The sequence below is a fragment of the Thrips palmi genome, unplaced genomic scaffold (assembly GCF_012932325.1).
Source record: "Thrips palmi isolate BJ-2018 unplaced genomic scaffold, TpBJ-2018v1 HiC_scaffold_1, whole genome shotgun sequence".
Lineage (NCBI taxonomy): Eukaryota > Metazoa > Arthropoda > Insecta > Thysanoptera > Thripidae > Thrips > Thrips palmi.
This window is the reverse complement of record NW_023144620.1, coordinates 2900910-2915880: the sequence shown is the minus strand read 5'-3', so window position 1 is coordinate 2915880 and position 14971 is coordinate 2900910. Positions and strand designations below refer to the sequence as shown.

The following is a 14971-nucleotide window of genomic DNA, read 5'->3' as shown; positions in this document are numbered from 1 at the left end:
CACGCCGTGCCCGCCGTGCCGCACCTCACCGCACCGGGCGCGAAACGACCACTCTCTCACTTTGTCCCGTGTTACCGCGTTACCGCTCCACTGCGAGTTGACCCTCCTCCGCCCCCTTCCACCCGTCTGCTTTTTTCGTTGTTAAGGTGAGCGGTCACATTTCATGCCGGCAATACACCCCCGTGCGCGCGCGTGTGTCTGTGTGCGCGAGGCGGTCAAGTTGAGCCTAATCTTTGACAATAAAACGTAGTTTATGTCGGCTCGGCCAAAATTAAAGTTGAAACGAGGAAAACTTTGTTGTTTTTAACAAGCTCAAAGTCGTCGGCGGAGCTGGCGAGCAGAAAGGCAAGTCGGATTGGCTTCCAGTGGCGGAGCCAGCGTGAGCCGGCGGCAGTGTGGTGGCGGCTGCCGGGCCGTGGGGCCTCGAATCCCGTTCCGTATGGGAATGTCAGCGTGTCGCGCCGAGTTGTGGTCAGGTGGTCAGGTGCGGCGCCTGGGGGCAACTGGAGGGGGGGGGGGATGACGGGGCAGCGCGGAGTCATAGACAAGCCGGACGCGGGGAAACCACGGCCCGGAGTGGTACACGGCCTCCACCCCACGACCATGACGAACTAGAACGCCTCCCTTGGACCGCGCTCCGCGCCGGTCCTGGGTCCTTCGTCGTGATGATCGGAACACGCGTGCGCGCCGCGCGCCTCGAGCAGCACGACTCACACCGGGGCATCCGGGGCATCGATGACGGCATGCCGAGACCAGACCAGGGGGCCGGCAGGCCCACTAGCAGGGACAGGCCGGCGCGGCGCGGAGGTCCCGCTGTGGCCGCTCAACATGAGCGCGGCCGGCGGCCTGGGCCTGGGCCTGCTCGGCGAGACCGGCTGGACAGTTACCGCTAGCGCGGGCTGTCCCTAGGCCCGTGCCCGCCGCGCCGCCGCGCCGCCACGCCCCGCCAAGCTGACCGCTACGGGCCGTCGCCGTGCGCCGTGCGCGAGGCCCGGCCGCCACTCCGAAATACCTCAATGCGGACGGACACCGCTGCGGCCCTGTCCTGCGTCCAGGCGGCCTCTGTCTCGGCCGTGCACCTCCCCGTCGACAGGACTCCGGCCAGGCCGCGGCGGAGCGAAACCATGCCGTCCGTCTCGGACTGTCTCGGACACGACGTCGTCATGCAATGCCCTTTCGCGGCCGGTCGTCATCACCATTAGGATAACCAAGGGTGGTGCAGCCGTGCTGGCCGTGCTGGCCCATCCTGCCCGCGGCCGCGGCCGGGCCGTGGCGAGCTGCTCCTCGCGGCCTGACGCTCTTGCTGCATGCGCGTCGCACCGGGGCGCCGCACGCCGCACCGCAGGAGTTTTCACCTAGTTAGATCCTCTGGGCCAGCACGGCTTGCAGCACGGCTTGCAGCAGGCAGGGCCCGCAGGGTGGCCTGGCCGGGCCTGGCCGCCTAGTCCGGTCCGCAGAGCACGAAATTCCTGGCCGCCGCAATTTCGGCTCCCACAACACACTTGTCCGAGTTTGCGGCGAGGGGCGCGGCGGCGAGGCGAGGCGGGGCGGGGTGGTCGTCGGTGGCGCTGTTCCCGCTGTTGGAGGACTCCGTGCCACTCCGTGCCACTCCGTGCCACTCCGTGCCCCGACGGCCTCACGTCCGGGCCCTCGCCGTCGCTCGCCGCCTCGTCGTCGTGGTGGTGTTGTAGTGGCGCACCTGACCACATTGCCGCACCATGACTGTGGAGGGCTATCGTCAGTTAAATTGGAGCCGTGGCGGCGGCCATGGGCAGGCACAGCCAGGCATAGCGCACACTCCGACGGCAACAACAACAAGTGCAGCGTAAGTACACTGCAATCAATTACGGTGAAAGGGTTATTGCGGTGGGCCGGCCCTTGGCGGGGCGTGGCGGGGCGGGGCGGCGTCCTGCCCAGCCCTGCAGCTCTGCCATGGCACGGCCACTCGCCGACAGTTGACGCAACGTCCCAAAAGTGACCGAAGCACTTTTCATTGTTGGTTTGAGAACAGAAAGACATGAACGGGGCGCGTTTCGTTTCGCCGTTCGGTTTCGGTTCGGTTCCACAGTGCCGTGCCACTTTATGACTTCATGGACTCTGCAGGCGATGAGATAATCCTCGGGCAGCCTTCCCATGCTCGCTTGCCCGCTCAGGTCGGCGAGTCTTGGGGCCAGTGCAACGCGACCCCGGCGGTCCGGCCCGCGGTCCGGCCCAGTGCGGCCAGGGAGGGAAGGCCCTCCATGAGAGCGTCCGTCGCGGACCTTATCTGGCGCGAATTAACGAGGAGGTCAGGCGGTGCGAGCCTTTGCAGTGGTAGCGGGGGTTCAAAAGTTGCCGAAATGAACTACGTGAATAACGGACGACCCCTAACGACCCGTGGCGGCGCGGTGCGGCGCGGCCAGGCCAGGCCACGGCCGCAACCACCATCCCGACGTCTTCCTTTCCGCCAAGCTCCCAGCTCTATTTCGGCCGGAGTACTTGTAGTTTTAATTAAATGGTCTGAGGCCAAGTCGCTGGGGGTAATCCCCCATCGCCACGACAGGTTGAACCTCTGCTAGGTTGGGGCGTGGCGCCGCGGCCACGCCACTGCTGGAGGCCTGCGGAGTGGAGGGCCTGGAGGAGAGCATGGCCGAGTTGGCGGCGCGCCACGGAGGCCATGTACCGCTTGCTGCTCTCCTTCCTCGGCGAGCCCTGCCTGCCCTGCCAGCCTGCCCGCCTGGCCCCGAGGCACGCCGACGTGCCTTCCTCTGCCCCGCGCTGCCGCCGACAGGCAGCCGACGTAGTCTTTCGGCGAGTGTCAAAGCCACGGACGCAGTCCGAAAGACCAGTGCAGGGGATGGGTTGCCGTGCCGCCATCCGCGTGGCGAAGCAGGGCTCTGTCGTGGTGGCGCCGCCCGGCCTGCCGGCCTGCAGCGGACCGACGCCCACGCTCTAGACGCTGAGCTCGGGCGTGTGCCTCACGTGAAAAGTGAATCTCTGACATGTCCAGCGCCCCCGGCATGCCCCCGGCCCAGCACTGCCCTACTCAGCCAGTCGTCCCACGCCCTGTCTGTGACGTCACGCCGGCCGGCTGCCCAGCTGCCCTGCCCACATCCCGCAGACAATCACGCTGGACAGGCGGACAGTTTGCGCGGAAATTTTTGTTCAGTTCGTTGATAAGTGGACAAGGGGACACGTCACACGATGTCTCAACGTTGACCTTACCGTTTTTTGATCACTCTGCCTCCTTGGCCTCTGGTTTCAAGTTCCCCCATTTTTTTGGCAGAGGATCTTTCCGTCATTCAAAGCTGCTCTCTTGTTTTTTTCGAGTGGCCGGAGACGGAGCGTCCCATTCCCTGTTCTCGTTGGTCGCGACGAGCCGAAATCCGCTCCAAAACGACGCTGCGTCGCGCTGTCGCGCTGCGTGACTTCCGACCGCGGAGGAACACGGAGACACACTGCATAGGGACACGCGCGCCATCTGTCGGAGTACATAATGTCCTAACGCCTCGCCGCGACACGCAGGCACGCCCGGGAGCGGAAGCGTGTTCGAAAACACGTTCTTCATTCTGTTTGAAGTACGACTTTTTACCAAGTTTTACAGCACACATCGTTGTTCTGTTCAACCGCAGGACGCGACCGCACATAATGTACGCGCCTGCATGCCATCGTGGATGCATAGCCCCTCCCCCCCTCTCTCTTTCTCTCTCTCCGTGACGCGGCATGCAGCTAGCTCGGCCGGAAGGAACGCAGCAGCGGAGAAAGTGATTATTACATTGCCATTTTTCTAGAGAACACAATACGACGAGGAAAGCGAACACCGTGTAATGCTGATGATGTTTTCAATGCCAAATTCGCAGCGTCACCGATTACCCGGGTACGTTGCCCTCAGACAAAGAGCCCCCCCCCCCTCTCACACAGACACAGAGCGGGCTCCGTACCCTTTCACCGTGTGCGAGAAATACGCGCCAGGCTTTGCGACCTATCTCGGCTGCCATCGAAATATCCTGGTCTGCTGCACTGCACACCAAGCCGTGCCGTCGCCAATTTCGCGCGCTTTTCCCACCTCGTGGATCGGAAGGCCGCATTCCGCGATTCGCTCCGCGACGAGGCCGACGCTTTTCTTGCCAGCTTTAATTTTTCAATCAACTATGCAGCAGCAGTAGCGCCCGCCATCCACAGCAGCAGCATGAGGAGAAGAGGAAGAACCAGCAGCTTTGACAAACTGGCCGTTTCGGGAGAGTTCCCGGCTGACACCAGACTAGACCAGACCAGACCAGCCCCCTCCCGTCCGGCAGGCGTTCCACTCGTTCCACTATTCTCACGGCCCCCCACGGCCGGCCGCCATGGCGCTGCTTAAAATTCAATAGGCAATCCATTTGGCGTTTCGCACTGATAGGTCGCGCGTAAACGACACAACGGGACGCATTCTGATATCGATCAAAACGAAAACGGGACGGCCAATTTTTCTTTCATTCATTCATTCATTCGCGGCTTGGCTTGTTTCGTGGGTCGTCGGTCCGTTCACCCGTTCGTCGCTCTCCGCGTTTGGGCCGCCTGTTGTTCATCCCGTCCATCCAAGTTGCTGCGGTGTTGTGATGCGAGCAGACCAACAGCCTCTCTAGGGAGCGCCGACAACAAAGACACGGGCAGCAGCAACAAGACACACGGCCCAGCAACCTTGGTCGCGCTGGACCGGATTGCCGGGCTGGTCCCCCTCCTCCCCGTGCATCGCAAGGTCACCTCAGGGCGCTCTCCGCTGCTCTCCAAGCTCGAGGCTCGCCGGCATCGGCTTCCTCCTTCCCTTCCTAATAATGGGCGCCTGCTCATCAAGCCGTTGCAGCAGGCTGAACATGCTGTCGCCGCTCTGTCTCTCTCGCACTCGCGGGCCGTCCCGGCGGGGAGCGAGAGAGACAGAGCGGCGAGGCCCCGTCCGGAATCAGCCGCCGCGGGAAGAATAGGCAGCAACGCTCGGCTGCATCAACAATTTATCGAAAGGGAATCTCCGGCCGCGATATCCGAGAGGGGTACTTGGAGAGATACGCCCGGGTACCAGGCACTACTCGGTGTGCCGCAGCTCGGGGAGACTTTCGGGCATCGAACGGTGGTCTCTCTGACGCCGCTAACGGCGGCAGGGCCAATGCCGTGCACGCCACTTCGCGGTGGTCCACACGGATCCAGCAGTCTGGGCACGCCGCGGCCGGCACGCCCGGCACGAGCCAGGCCACGCCGCGCCAGGGGTCACTGTGCTCGCCTTGCCGCCGTGCCCCGCGGCGCCACGGACACGACACGCCGCCCGCCACGCCCAGGGTCCACCAAGGCCGGCGTCGTCGTCCACCGAGGCACCGGCTGTGCACCTTCCCGCCGTGGGGGCCAAGAGCACGCCGCGGCACGCGGCCTGCAGCGCCGGGTTCAAATCTCGCCACTTTATTTGCGCTAATTGCACGCAGCGACTTTAATAACCGGTAGAATTAGAGCAGCGCGTGGCGGCGTGGCCTCCACTCCACAGAACAAAGGGACTACAAAGCAGCCACTCAGCGCCCGCCGGGCCCGCCGGGCCCCGCCGCGCCCCGCCGCGCTGCACCTGTGCGTGTGAGCAAGCAAGACGCTACACGCGTCCTCGCCCCGCCCGGCCCGGCCCTTCCACAGCATCCTGGCCGGCCACGTCGTCCTGCTCCCAGCCATTGTGCTCCTTGGCTCCTCCCGGGCTCCTCCCGGGTCCTCCAGGGCCCTCCAGGGCCCTACCGGGTCCTGGGAGCTTCGCTGGTAAAAGGCTGCCCAGCGGCCGGCGGGCCGGGCCGGACTGGTGCCACTATCAGTGAAGAACGACGCGTCCGACTCCTGTAACGCTGCAACGCTGCTCGGTGACGGAGTCAATTTTCTTCCTCCGCCGGCCCGGGGTGGCCCAGGGCATAGGGACTCCGGACCGGACAATGCCATTCCCGCTGCTAATCTAATCGAGGCGAGGGCAGGGCCGGCCGGGCCGGCAGGGTGGGCCGTGCAGGGCCGCTGCCAAGGGCGGCACGGCGGCACGGCGGCACGAAGCAGGGCCGCATGTACGGCAGTACGAGTACAGGCAGTGCCGGAAGAATCCGCCGCACATTAAGCAGTGCCGCACGTATCTCGCAGTGAAGCAACGCTCCTTTCTTTGCTTCTGACCCCTGGCTACCTTTGCGTGTTGGATCGCCGGCTCCTTGAGGCCGCGAGGCGTGCGGCGGCGTGGCGTGGCGTGGCGCGGCGTGGCGTGGCGGCACGGCGTACCTGTTCCCGCGAGGCGCTGCTCGGCACTCGGTACCCGCGAGGTCGACTTAGTCGTGAATAAGTGCGGCTCCAATGCCAGCAGAGGCTCCACTCCAGCCGCAGCCCCGCAGGCCGAGCCTACCTACTCGCCTGCTCGCCGACTGACTGCAGGACTGGTATGCAGCAGCTAGCCAGCTAGCCAGCTAGCCAGCTAGCCAGCGCCACCAGCGCTACAGCGGCCCGGCAGCTGCACCGTTCCACAGGTGGTGTTCTCCGGGCGTTCGGGGCGTTCCAGCAGTTCCAGTCGTCCCGGCCCAGCGCTGCCTGCTGTCTGCTCCAGACTCGTCCAGACTCCAGAGGCGCGGCACGGCGCGGCACGGCACGGCGCACCTGTGCTGCACCTGACGTGCTTTTTCGGGACCGCCGCGCTCTTCGGCGCGCTCCGCCTCGCGGCAGGCAGGCTGCTCCTGACTCAGGAGGAGCAGCGGCGGAGATTCTTGACGGGGAAATTATTGGAGCAGTGCGCGGAACGCGGTGGGGCGGGGGGGGCGGGGCGGGGCGGGGCGGGGCGGGGGGCGGGGCGGGGCGGGGCGGGGCGGGGCGGGGCGGCGGGGCGGCGGGGCTAACGCGGGGCCGGCCGGGGCGTTCACCCGTCGCACGGGGAAACACGTCCGGACCTGGTACAAACCTGCACGGGCCTTCCCCTTTCCCCCCTGAAAACGTCGCGAGGGAAAAGCAGCGCCAGTGCCTGGTCGACGAGTTGGTCCGTGCATGTCGTCCACGTCGTCCACCTGTCCGGCGCGCCAACAAGCTCCCCGTGCGTGTCATCGCGTCGCGGACGACGAGGACGGAGAGGACGGCGTGACCGTGCTTTTTAATTAAAAGGAGTCCCCGGCCCGGGACCCGCGGCCCGGGGGTTGGCCTGTTGGCTGTTGGCCTCCCCCAGGAGACTCCAGTGGAGTGGCGGAGCAGGCAGAGGCGCCGACCGGCCGACCGGTTGGGTCGGACGACGTCGTGGACGGCGACGCCAAGAGGCTGCGACGGCCCTCGCGGCCCTCGCGGCCCGGCCACAACCTCTGCCGGCTCGACGGGTCAACGTTGCTGGACGACACGACGATGCTGGACGAGATAATCCAGTCCCAGGCTCAGCCGAGGGCTCAGCCCAGCCTGACGTCCTGATGTAGTGGTAGAGCGGGGCGCCGTTCCGTAGCCCCGGCCCCGACAACCGCGCGCCAGCCGGACAACAGTGTATACCCAGAATGCGGGAAGGCAAGGCAAGGCATCGTGCCGGCCTGCCGGGCGGCGGCCATTGGCCGTGCCGGCTTTGGCAGCGAGCACACTGTCGTAAACGTAAACGCGCCGCGATTCGCGAAAGAGCATCGCGGGGCGGGGCGGCGAGCTGCTCACAATAATCTACATTCCTGCCGGGCTGCGGCCAGGCTCCAGCCAGGCTCCAGCGCTAGGCAGCAGACGGGGCAGGCTCGCGCCGCTCGCGCTCGCGGCGTTGTAGAGGTTCTGCCAGCCAGTTGCAGGCTGTCCCCAGCACGCCCCGCCCCGCCCCGCCGCTGGTATGCCGGCCGCTTGTAGGACTGGTCCGGCGTGGCGCAACGTAGTTCGTACGGCGTAGGTACTCGGCAGGGCAGAGTGGTGCAGAGCCGTGGCAGAGCGGACAGGGCCACCGGATGGCCTGCAATGACGATGAGAACGTTGTTTGTCTCGAGTGGCGTGCAACGTGCGGAGTGCAGCGCGCTCTCGTCCGCTGGGGCGGCCAGTGCGGACGTGCGGTGGAGCAGGCGGCTGGCTATCTTCAAGTGGTCGCTGGTCAGTGAGTGGACGTCTCAAAATCAGCAACAAAGTCTGGTTCCGAAAGGTCCTCCTTCAATGAGCTCTTCATCGTTTCTTGACCGACGCTGCGCGGGGGCTACTCGGCCGACCGAGGCGGCCGTCGCGTCAAAGGCCCCGCCCGTCTCATTAAAACCGCATCGATGCCTTAACGACACTGGCGCGCTAATCTCCTCGCCAGTGGCTCTGCGTTCGCTGCGTTCGCGTCACCTGTCCAAAGCGACCACGTCCAGAGGAGGGGGCGTGGCGCGGTCATTCCCTGTGCAGCTTGCGGCGCGCGGGAAATGAGTTGGGACTTCCCTCGGGCTGTCCCGACAGGCGCCATGCGTATGGCGCTCGCGTTGTTGCTTGTTTACTGCAGATCGAGCCGTTTTCTGCGTTCTGTCCGAGAGGCCGGCCCGCGGCCCGGCCAGACTTGCTGCCCGCGGCGTGTCGTCGCGTCTTATCGAAGTCATCGCGCCCGCCTCGCGGCCACAGGCTCGGCCACAGGCTCGGCCACAGGCCACAGCGTAGCGACAGCGCGACCGCGACCGCCTCGACCCGCGGAGGGAGACTTGAACGCCGCCGGCCTGTGACTCGGACTTACCGCTGACAGCAGAGCAGATTGCAGGCCGAGCGAAGTATCCACAAAGCGCATCCACAATGTCACACACTGCACTCACACTACGGCAGCACCGTCACTCGCACACTCGAAAACACACCCAGACGCGAGCTACGCCAACTACGCGCGCGAGCCCCCGCCGCCGCTCAAGGCAAAAGAGGCCGGTGCGCGGTGTACGCGGTACCCGGCGGTACTCCGGCACGGCTCGGTAGGGCTCGAGGTGGGGCCGCTTAGCTGGCCAGCTCACTCCACTCCACTCCACTCGGCCGTGGTGGTCCACTGTCAACTGAACTCAAGTCGAGCCGGTGCCGGTCGCGGCGGTGCGCTGCCGAGGCGTGGCGGGGCGCGAGTCGGAGGTAGAAGGGGCCCCTGCCGGCCCAGCCATCCTCCTCCATCTCCATCCACGCCAGGCTGGCTGGCTGCGCCGGGCAGTAGGCAGCAGGCCTCGCCGGACCTCTCGCGGACCGCGAGCGACGCTAGACGCTCCGCGCCACCACGCCGGTGTCTGCGAGACAAGACGCCCCCCCTTGCGACGCCAGCGCGCTGCGGGTTTGCCTACGCCCTCCGTGGGGTGTGCCCTGGCCCCCTGGCCCTGGCAAGTCCGGCCTGCGTGGCTGTGGCTGTGGGTAGAGCTCTACTCAAGGGCTCGATGTGAGTGGTCTGCGTTACTGCGAACTGCCGATACATTTTTGAAATATACTTCGGTTTTCTCTCCTTCCTTGTTGTTGGTGTTGTTTTCATTTTCGGCTGTTGCAACCAGGGTACAGTGGGAGATCAAATAAAGAGACACTTTTTGATTGGATTACACGTTTTTATTTATTTACATACAAAGAGACTCAAGTCACGTTTACAGCAATGGCAAATAGAAGAGGCGCGAACCACTTCTAAATTTTGATTTCATAGATTGTTGGAATGTGTAAGATTTTCTGCTGCTTTTGCCAAGCAGTAGTATTTCATCCCGGATGGTTGGAATGTCCCATTGTTACTAAAAGTATTGCAGACCACCTCCTTCTACACAATCATTTCACAATTGAACTATTTTTTCTAATTTTACTCTTTTGTACGTTTTGATATAATCACAAATCAGTGTTTAAAACAGTGACACAGACGGTGCAGCAGTCAACACAAAAATGGCCCATCTCTACTCCGCGCGGGAGATTCAATGTTTAATTTATGGGCTTGGTGCATTGACAATGTCATTTCTTTTGCGAACGACAGAACCCTTTTTACTCAGTCTGGAGAGGAGCTAACAGTGGAAGAGAGAATCGACCCCACGCCCACGCCCCATCGAATGGAATACAATTGATGGGGTCAGTTCTTTGCCCACTAATAGAAAAATATACATAAATCACAGATTGTTAGAAGAGTGACACCTAACTTGATCTTTTATCACCATTTTCCTTCCTTAAAATATAACAAAATTTATAATTGATTTACACATTAAGGGTAAGTCATTAATTGAGATGCATACAATCTCAGGAATGTAAAAGTCAATGAGTCACTGTCCTCACTACAGAAAGCCACGGATAAGTGGAGAACAATGGCCAAATAAAATTAACAGATCCATGGCATAGAATTGAGCACAGATACAAATACAACAAAACACACCTCATGCATTAACATAAGTCATAGAAAATAAAAATATAAGCAATGTTACTAATTATTATGACATAATGCTCCATTAGTTTCTCTCAGGCAGTGAAGTATGATATCACAGCATACAGTCAGACTATTTGAGTGACTGGGCACTGTACAAAATACATACAGTGATAACTGTGATTTACAGTCACGCAAGAAAAATAATAAAGCAGTAGTATTTTAAAACACATGTGAATATTGTAAGTACAAACAATAGACAATGCTTACATACACTTCCGCAAAATCTAAATCAAGCATTGATTTACATTAATTCAAATAAAATGCTTTTCTCTCATTAACAAAAAGCTAAACATACCAACTTGGTAACTTTTATGTTACAAAATTCAACACATCAATTAATAAAATTAATCACAATGGCTTACACACCTAAAACAAGATCAGTGCAGTTGCAAAAGCACACTATAAGAATGTTATTCAGATTCCATGACCATTAAACCACAAAAACCCTGGTAACAAAATTTTATATCTGCATGGCAATTCCTGCAGATGAAATATTGTCACCACCACCACAAGTTTGCTTGGCATGTGTGCACACAAGTACAGGTGCAACACATACATTTATAGTGGCATCGCCACACTCCTCATCCCAACATGAAATGGGGCTGGTGACATTCAGCGGTACTCTCCTACTTCCCTCAGCTTTAGAAGTTGAAAAACTGTCGTCCATAATAAGATGAACATTCTCCACGTCAACCTGGAGAAGAGAAAAATTCAAGGAGGTTTCAGAGAAGTTGAAGCAAAATCATCTCTATTCCTTCAAAATAACGGCACTCACCAAAGAAGTTCCGCAGACATGTCTGTGAGCAGTAAGAGAGGCCTTAGCGGCAGCTCCAATGGAATTCTTCCATGTAGAGCCATGTACTGTCAATATAGCTTGGTAAGCAAGAGTATGGACATGGATTCGGGTCAAGCTTCGGCTCCCCGCGACCTTCCTACCCTTCTGTCGTAATTGTCTGTAGCACACAGGTTAAATAAAACATCCAAATTAAAAAATTTAAAAGAAAAAAACGCAGTGAGGAGAAAATGTTGAGGGGTTGTATTACTGACCTGAACACTTCTCTCATATCATCGAGAACGGTGGCTACTCTAGGATTTGAATCAGTCACGACACTCACTTTGCCATGAAGAAGGATGCTCTTCAGATTTTCCAGTTCCTGAAGAGTAAACACAAAACAACTAGTAGCATATTTTTAAATTAAACAAAAGAAAACCATGAAAACTCATCAAAACTTACTTGTTCATTCATTCCCAAAGAATCCGCAAAAGGAAGAATGTTTTCAACCAAATCTGTCATCAGCTTAGGTTCAGCAAAAGATGCCAGCTCAAAATGAACATGAGTATCGGGCAACTGTGTTTTCATCTGTTCCTGTACAAGTTTTAAGCGTTCTTCACGAACACCTGAGACAAACATTGTTTTAAAAATGACAGTGAATGTAAAAGGCTGATAGCCATCACCTTTGACAGTCCTGAATCATACCTTTTTCAAAAGGGTAATTATCCATCATTTGTAACCCACCAACAACAAGAAGGTCAGGCTTAAAAGTCACAATAGATGCTTCAAATGCTTCTAGTGAGCTTAGGGTTGGATTGTTGTCATCGTTATGTAGAATAAATCTGAAATATATTTTTTTTAAATCTCATTATGGTGGATACGGTTAAAATTGATTTTTGTGGCATTAAACTTTTGCAGATGTTTTCTTGAATTAGTTAAATGAAACATTTGATTTATTTGAAGGCATAATAAAATTATTAATTACCTGTTGGCACGGGGCGCTCTATATGGGCCCCACACTTCGTCTGTCTTGTATTCAAGAATGAGATGAACGTCATCCTTACTTACATCTCCTCCAACAACTACACACACACACACAAACAATAAAACAGGAAAATGAAACACATGCATATCTAACTGATTTTTGCCACATAACTAAAAACAATTGATATTATTTAGTAAGTAACATCAAGAGGCAGACCAGCACAATATAAGCTTTTGATTACACAAAAACACAAATCCAACCAGATAACACTTGGTTATTAATGATATTTTTAAACTGTTATGGTCAAATGTGTTAGAAGGAAAACTTAAGAAGACTGTTAAAAATTGTTTAACATACCTTTGACTCCAAGAGGAAGAGTTTTTTGAAGGCGAGGCGTCATTTTGGCTGCAAGAAGGACATCACAGCCCTCCAGAGAAAAGCGAGCTGCCATAACTGCTGCGTTTCCACCCATTTCCCACCTTGCGCCAGGAATTTGTTCAGCACGTTCCACGAGTTGATCAAATAGGGTGCTGTTGTGAATGAATCGTCTGAAAGGGACATAGATTACAGAACAGTCAAGAGAGTGTGAAATGCCAAGTTAAAATTCCCTTCTGCAAATAAAGGCTGTGCTCCATAATTTTTCTTATCTACATTAGAATCTCATAAGCATAAATAATTACAACTCACTCTGCCGCAGCTCCATGACGAAAGAAGTATGTGTACGTCTGCATTAGATCTATTTCATTGGATATGGTATTAGGCTGACTGTCGGATTCTTTGAATTGTAAGACATCTTTTGCATTGGCAAAAACATCCATACAAGCACCATAGCCCACAGCAACCTTAGGTTGCCGGATTCTGTCAGGGGTTTCCACGTCAGTCAGACCACGAAGAATAGCCCGAAGCTCGCATATTTCACAATCTGTAGCTGGCCGAAGCCACAAAGCAACCAAGAAGACTATGAAAGACAATGAAAAGCCTACATGAAATATTTTCCACTCCATATTTACGCGTGTCTCTTTTCCAAACTTTAAATTTAAACACCAGCCGTCAGGCAGGAATCCCCTGAACCTCAACAACCTAGCAGAAGCTTCTGTTGTCAGTTCAAAACATGAGAAATTGCGCTCAAGACTATGAAAAATTGTTGAAAACTTTTCGATTGTCACATGTTTTGTTCCATACGACGTTCACTTGTCTCTCCGTGATCCGTCTGCCAAGAGATCGCCTTCCGAGGTTAAAGAAAGGGTAAAATTAATTTACTGTTCGTTCTAGTACCGAACCATCTGTTTATGAGTTGATGAACGCTTGCGCCCAATTTCTTACCTTCACTAAATCGTATGTAGTATTTTGCGTGCGCTTTACACATTCCATAATGCATCAAACTGGGTCCCTACTTCTATGGATTTTAGGCTATGTCTATCCAGTTTGGTACAGTTTCCTAATTTGAGGCTTTCTATGATTCTCACTTAACTGTCAATGTATCGAACTAGTTATTAGATTGTTGCGAACATTTCGATTGATCCCAACTTTAGTTCTGTTGTTTCTTGTACACTGTCGCGTAATTTTATTGGTACCGAAAGCTCTCGGTCCAGAGTCATGGTGACCGTCTACTAGAAACTCGATATAACCTATTCCTTACTTTTAACCACTCTTTCCACTCATCAACGGACATAATTTTTCATCATACTCTTTCAAGGATTCCATTGCTCTTCGTTTATGAATCACTATTATGGAGCTTATTGTGACACTCTCTCTACTTGATCTTTAAGTTGTTCATTTTCCTAATTCAGGCTTAATAATATTCCTTGATGTTCTTTTCTTAGGTAAAATGGCTTCTCTCGCACGTTCACTTCGCCCTGCTATGCGCCTGCTGTCCAGCAGCCGCCCTGTTGTCACCACCAAGCGGGGTTACGCTGATGAAATGTCTTTCACATTCGCTGCGGCCAACCAGGCAAGTGTTTATGTAGTGGTTTGCTGCATCATGTTGCTCGCATGTGAAAGGAAATTGTTGATTCAATGCTGTGTTTTTGTGGGCAACAACTTCTTAATTCTGTCTGCAGGTTTATTATGTTGGAGCCAATGTGAAGCAGGTTGATGTTCCGTCTTTCAGCGGTAGCTTTGGTATTCTGCCCAATCACGTTCCTACCCTTGCTGTCCTGAAACCTGGTGTTGTCACTGTCTATGAAGCCGATGGAAACAAGAAAGAAGTTTTTGTTTCTAGTGGAACAGTAGGTTTCTTATACCATCAGTTCTTCTCCTGACAACTGCTTCCCATACTTTAATCTCATCTTAATTTTGTGAACAGGTAACCATCAATGACGATTCATCAGTGCAAGTTCTAGCAGAGGAAGCATGCCTGGTTTCTGAGCTCGACAAGGCTGCCTGTCAAGATGTGCTGAGGAAAGCTGAAAGCCAGCTGGCATCTGCTTCAAGTGAGGTTGAAAAGGCAGAGGCTGCAATTGCTGTTGAAGTTGGTCAGGAACTTGTTCGAGCAGCTGCTTAATTTTAATATGCATTTTATGATCCTCCTTGATTAGTTCTATATTGAAATTATTGGCCATTGATTCTATCCTCTAGTCAGTGGCTTCCATTTTCCCAATTTTTTTATTTGATCCGAAAGTTTTACATAAAGAATTTGGTTGGAGGATGATGCAATTTGCATCAATAGGACTTATTGCACTTGTCCTGTGGACAGGATGTGAGGTTCGTGTTTAAGCTGCTGTACTACTAATTATGAAATCCCTCAACCGTTATCAGGTGTCAACTCTGTAGATGTAAATATGCACATACTGCCATTACTGCTTCTGAGGATTAAAATGGTTACAAAATAAATTTCTTCGTAATTTCAACTTAAATCTGAACCAAATCTCTCTCATGGAAGTGGCATAAGAAT

The 14971-nt window shown here is 55.5% G+C and overlaps 3 protein-coding genes across 4 annotated transcripts in view; 1 reads left to right on the top strand and 2 right to left on the bottom strand.

Moving 5' to 3' along the window:
• Positions 1–8936, bottom strand: part of LOC117641623 (mucin-19-like) — a 45413-nt gene extending 36477 nt beyond the window's left edge. The window contains exon 1 of the mRNA XM_034379113.1: positions 8648–8936. The gene's annotated coding sequence lies outside the window, so the exon portion shown is untranslated. The remainder of the gene's footprint in view (positions 1–8647) is intronic.
• Positions 8937–9452: 516 nt separating this feature from the next.
• LOC117644186 (ADP-dependent glucokinase) lies at positions 9453–13189 on the bottom strand. The gene is made up of 8 exons (XM_034383467.1): positions 12766–13189; positions 12436–12626; positions 12079–12175; positions 11799–11935; positions 11556–11719; positions 11369–11475; positions 11097–11274; positions 9453–11015 (listed from the first exon to the last, which is right to left on the bottom strand). The coding sequence occupies exons 1-8, from the start codon at positions 13080–13082 to the stop codon at positions 10782–10784; spliced, it is 1425 nt and encodes a 474-aa protein (XP_034239358.1). The 5' UTR covers positions 13083–13189; the 3' UTR covers positions 9453–10781.
• On the top strand, positions 13190–14910 carry LOC117644202 (ATP synthase subunit delta, mitochondrial). Of its 2 annotated transcripts, none has more exons than XM_034383470.1 (4): positions 13190–13323; positions 13902–14029; positions 14139–14306; positions 14384–14910. In XM_034383470.1, exons 2-4 carry the CDS (start codon positions 13907–13909, stop codon positions 14579–14581), a joined length of 489 nt encoding a protein of 162 aa, XP_034239361.1. In that variant the 5' UTR covers positions 13190–13323; positions 13902–13906; the 3' UTR covers positions 14582–14910. The 2 variants fall into 2 exon arrangements, with proteins under 2 accessions (XP_034239361.1, XP_034239369.1); XM_034383478.1 differs by having other exon boundaries at positions 13278–13413.
• The last annotated feature ends 61 nt before the right edge of the window (positions 14911–14971 follow it).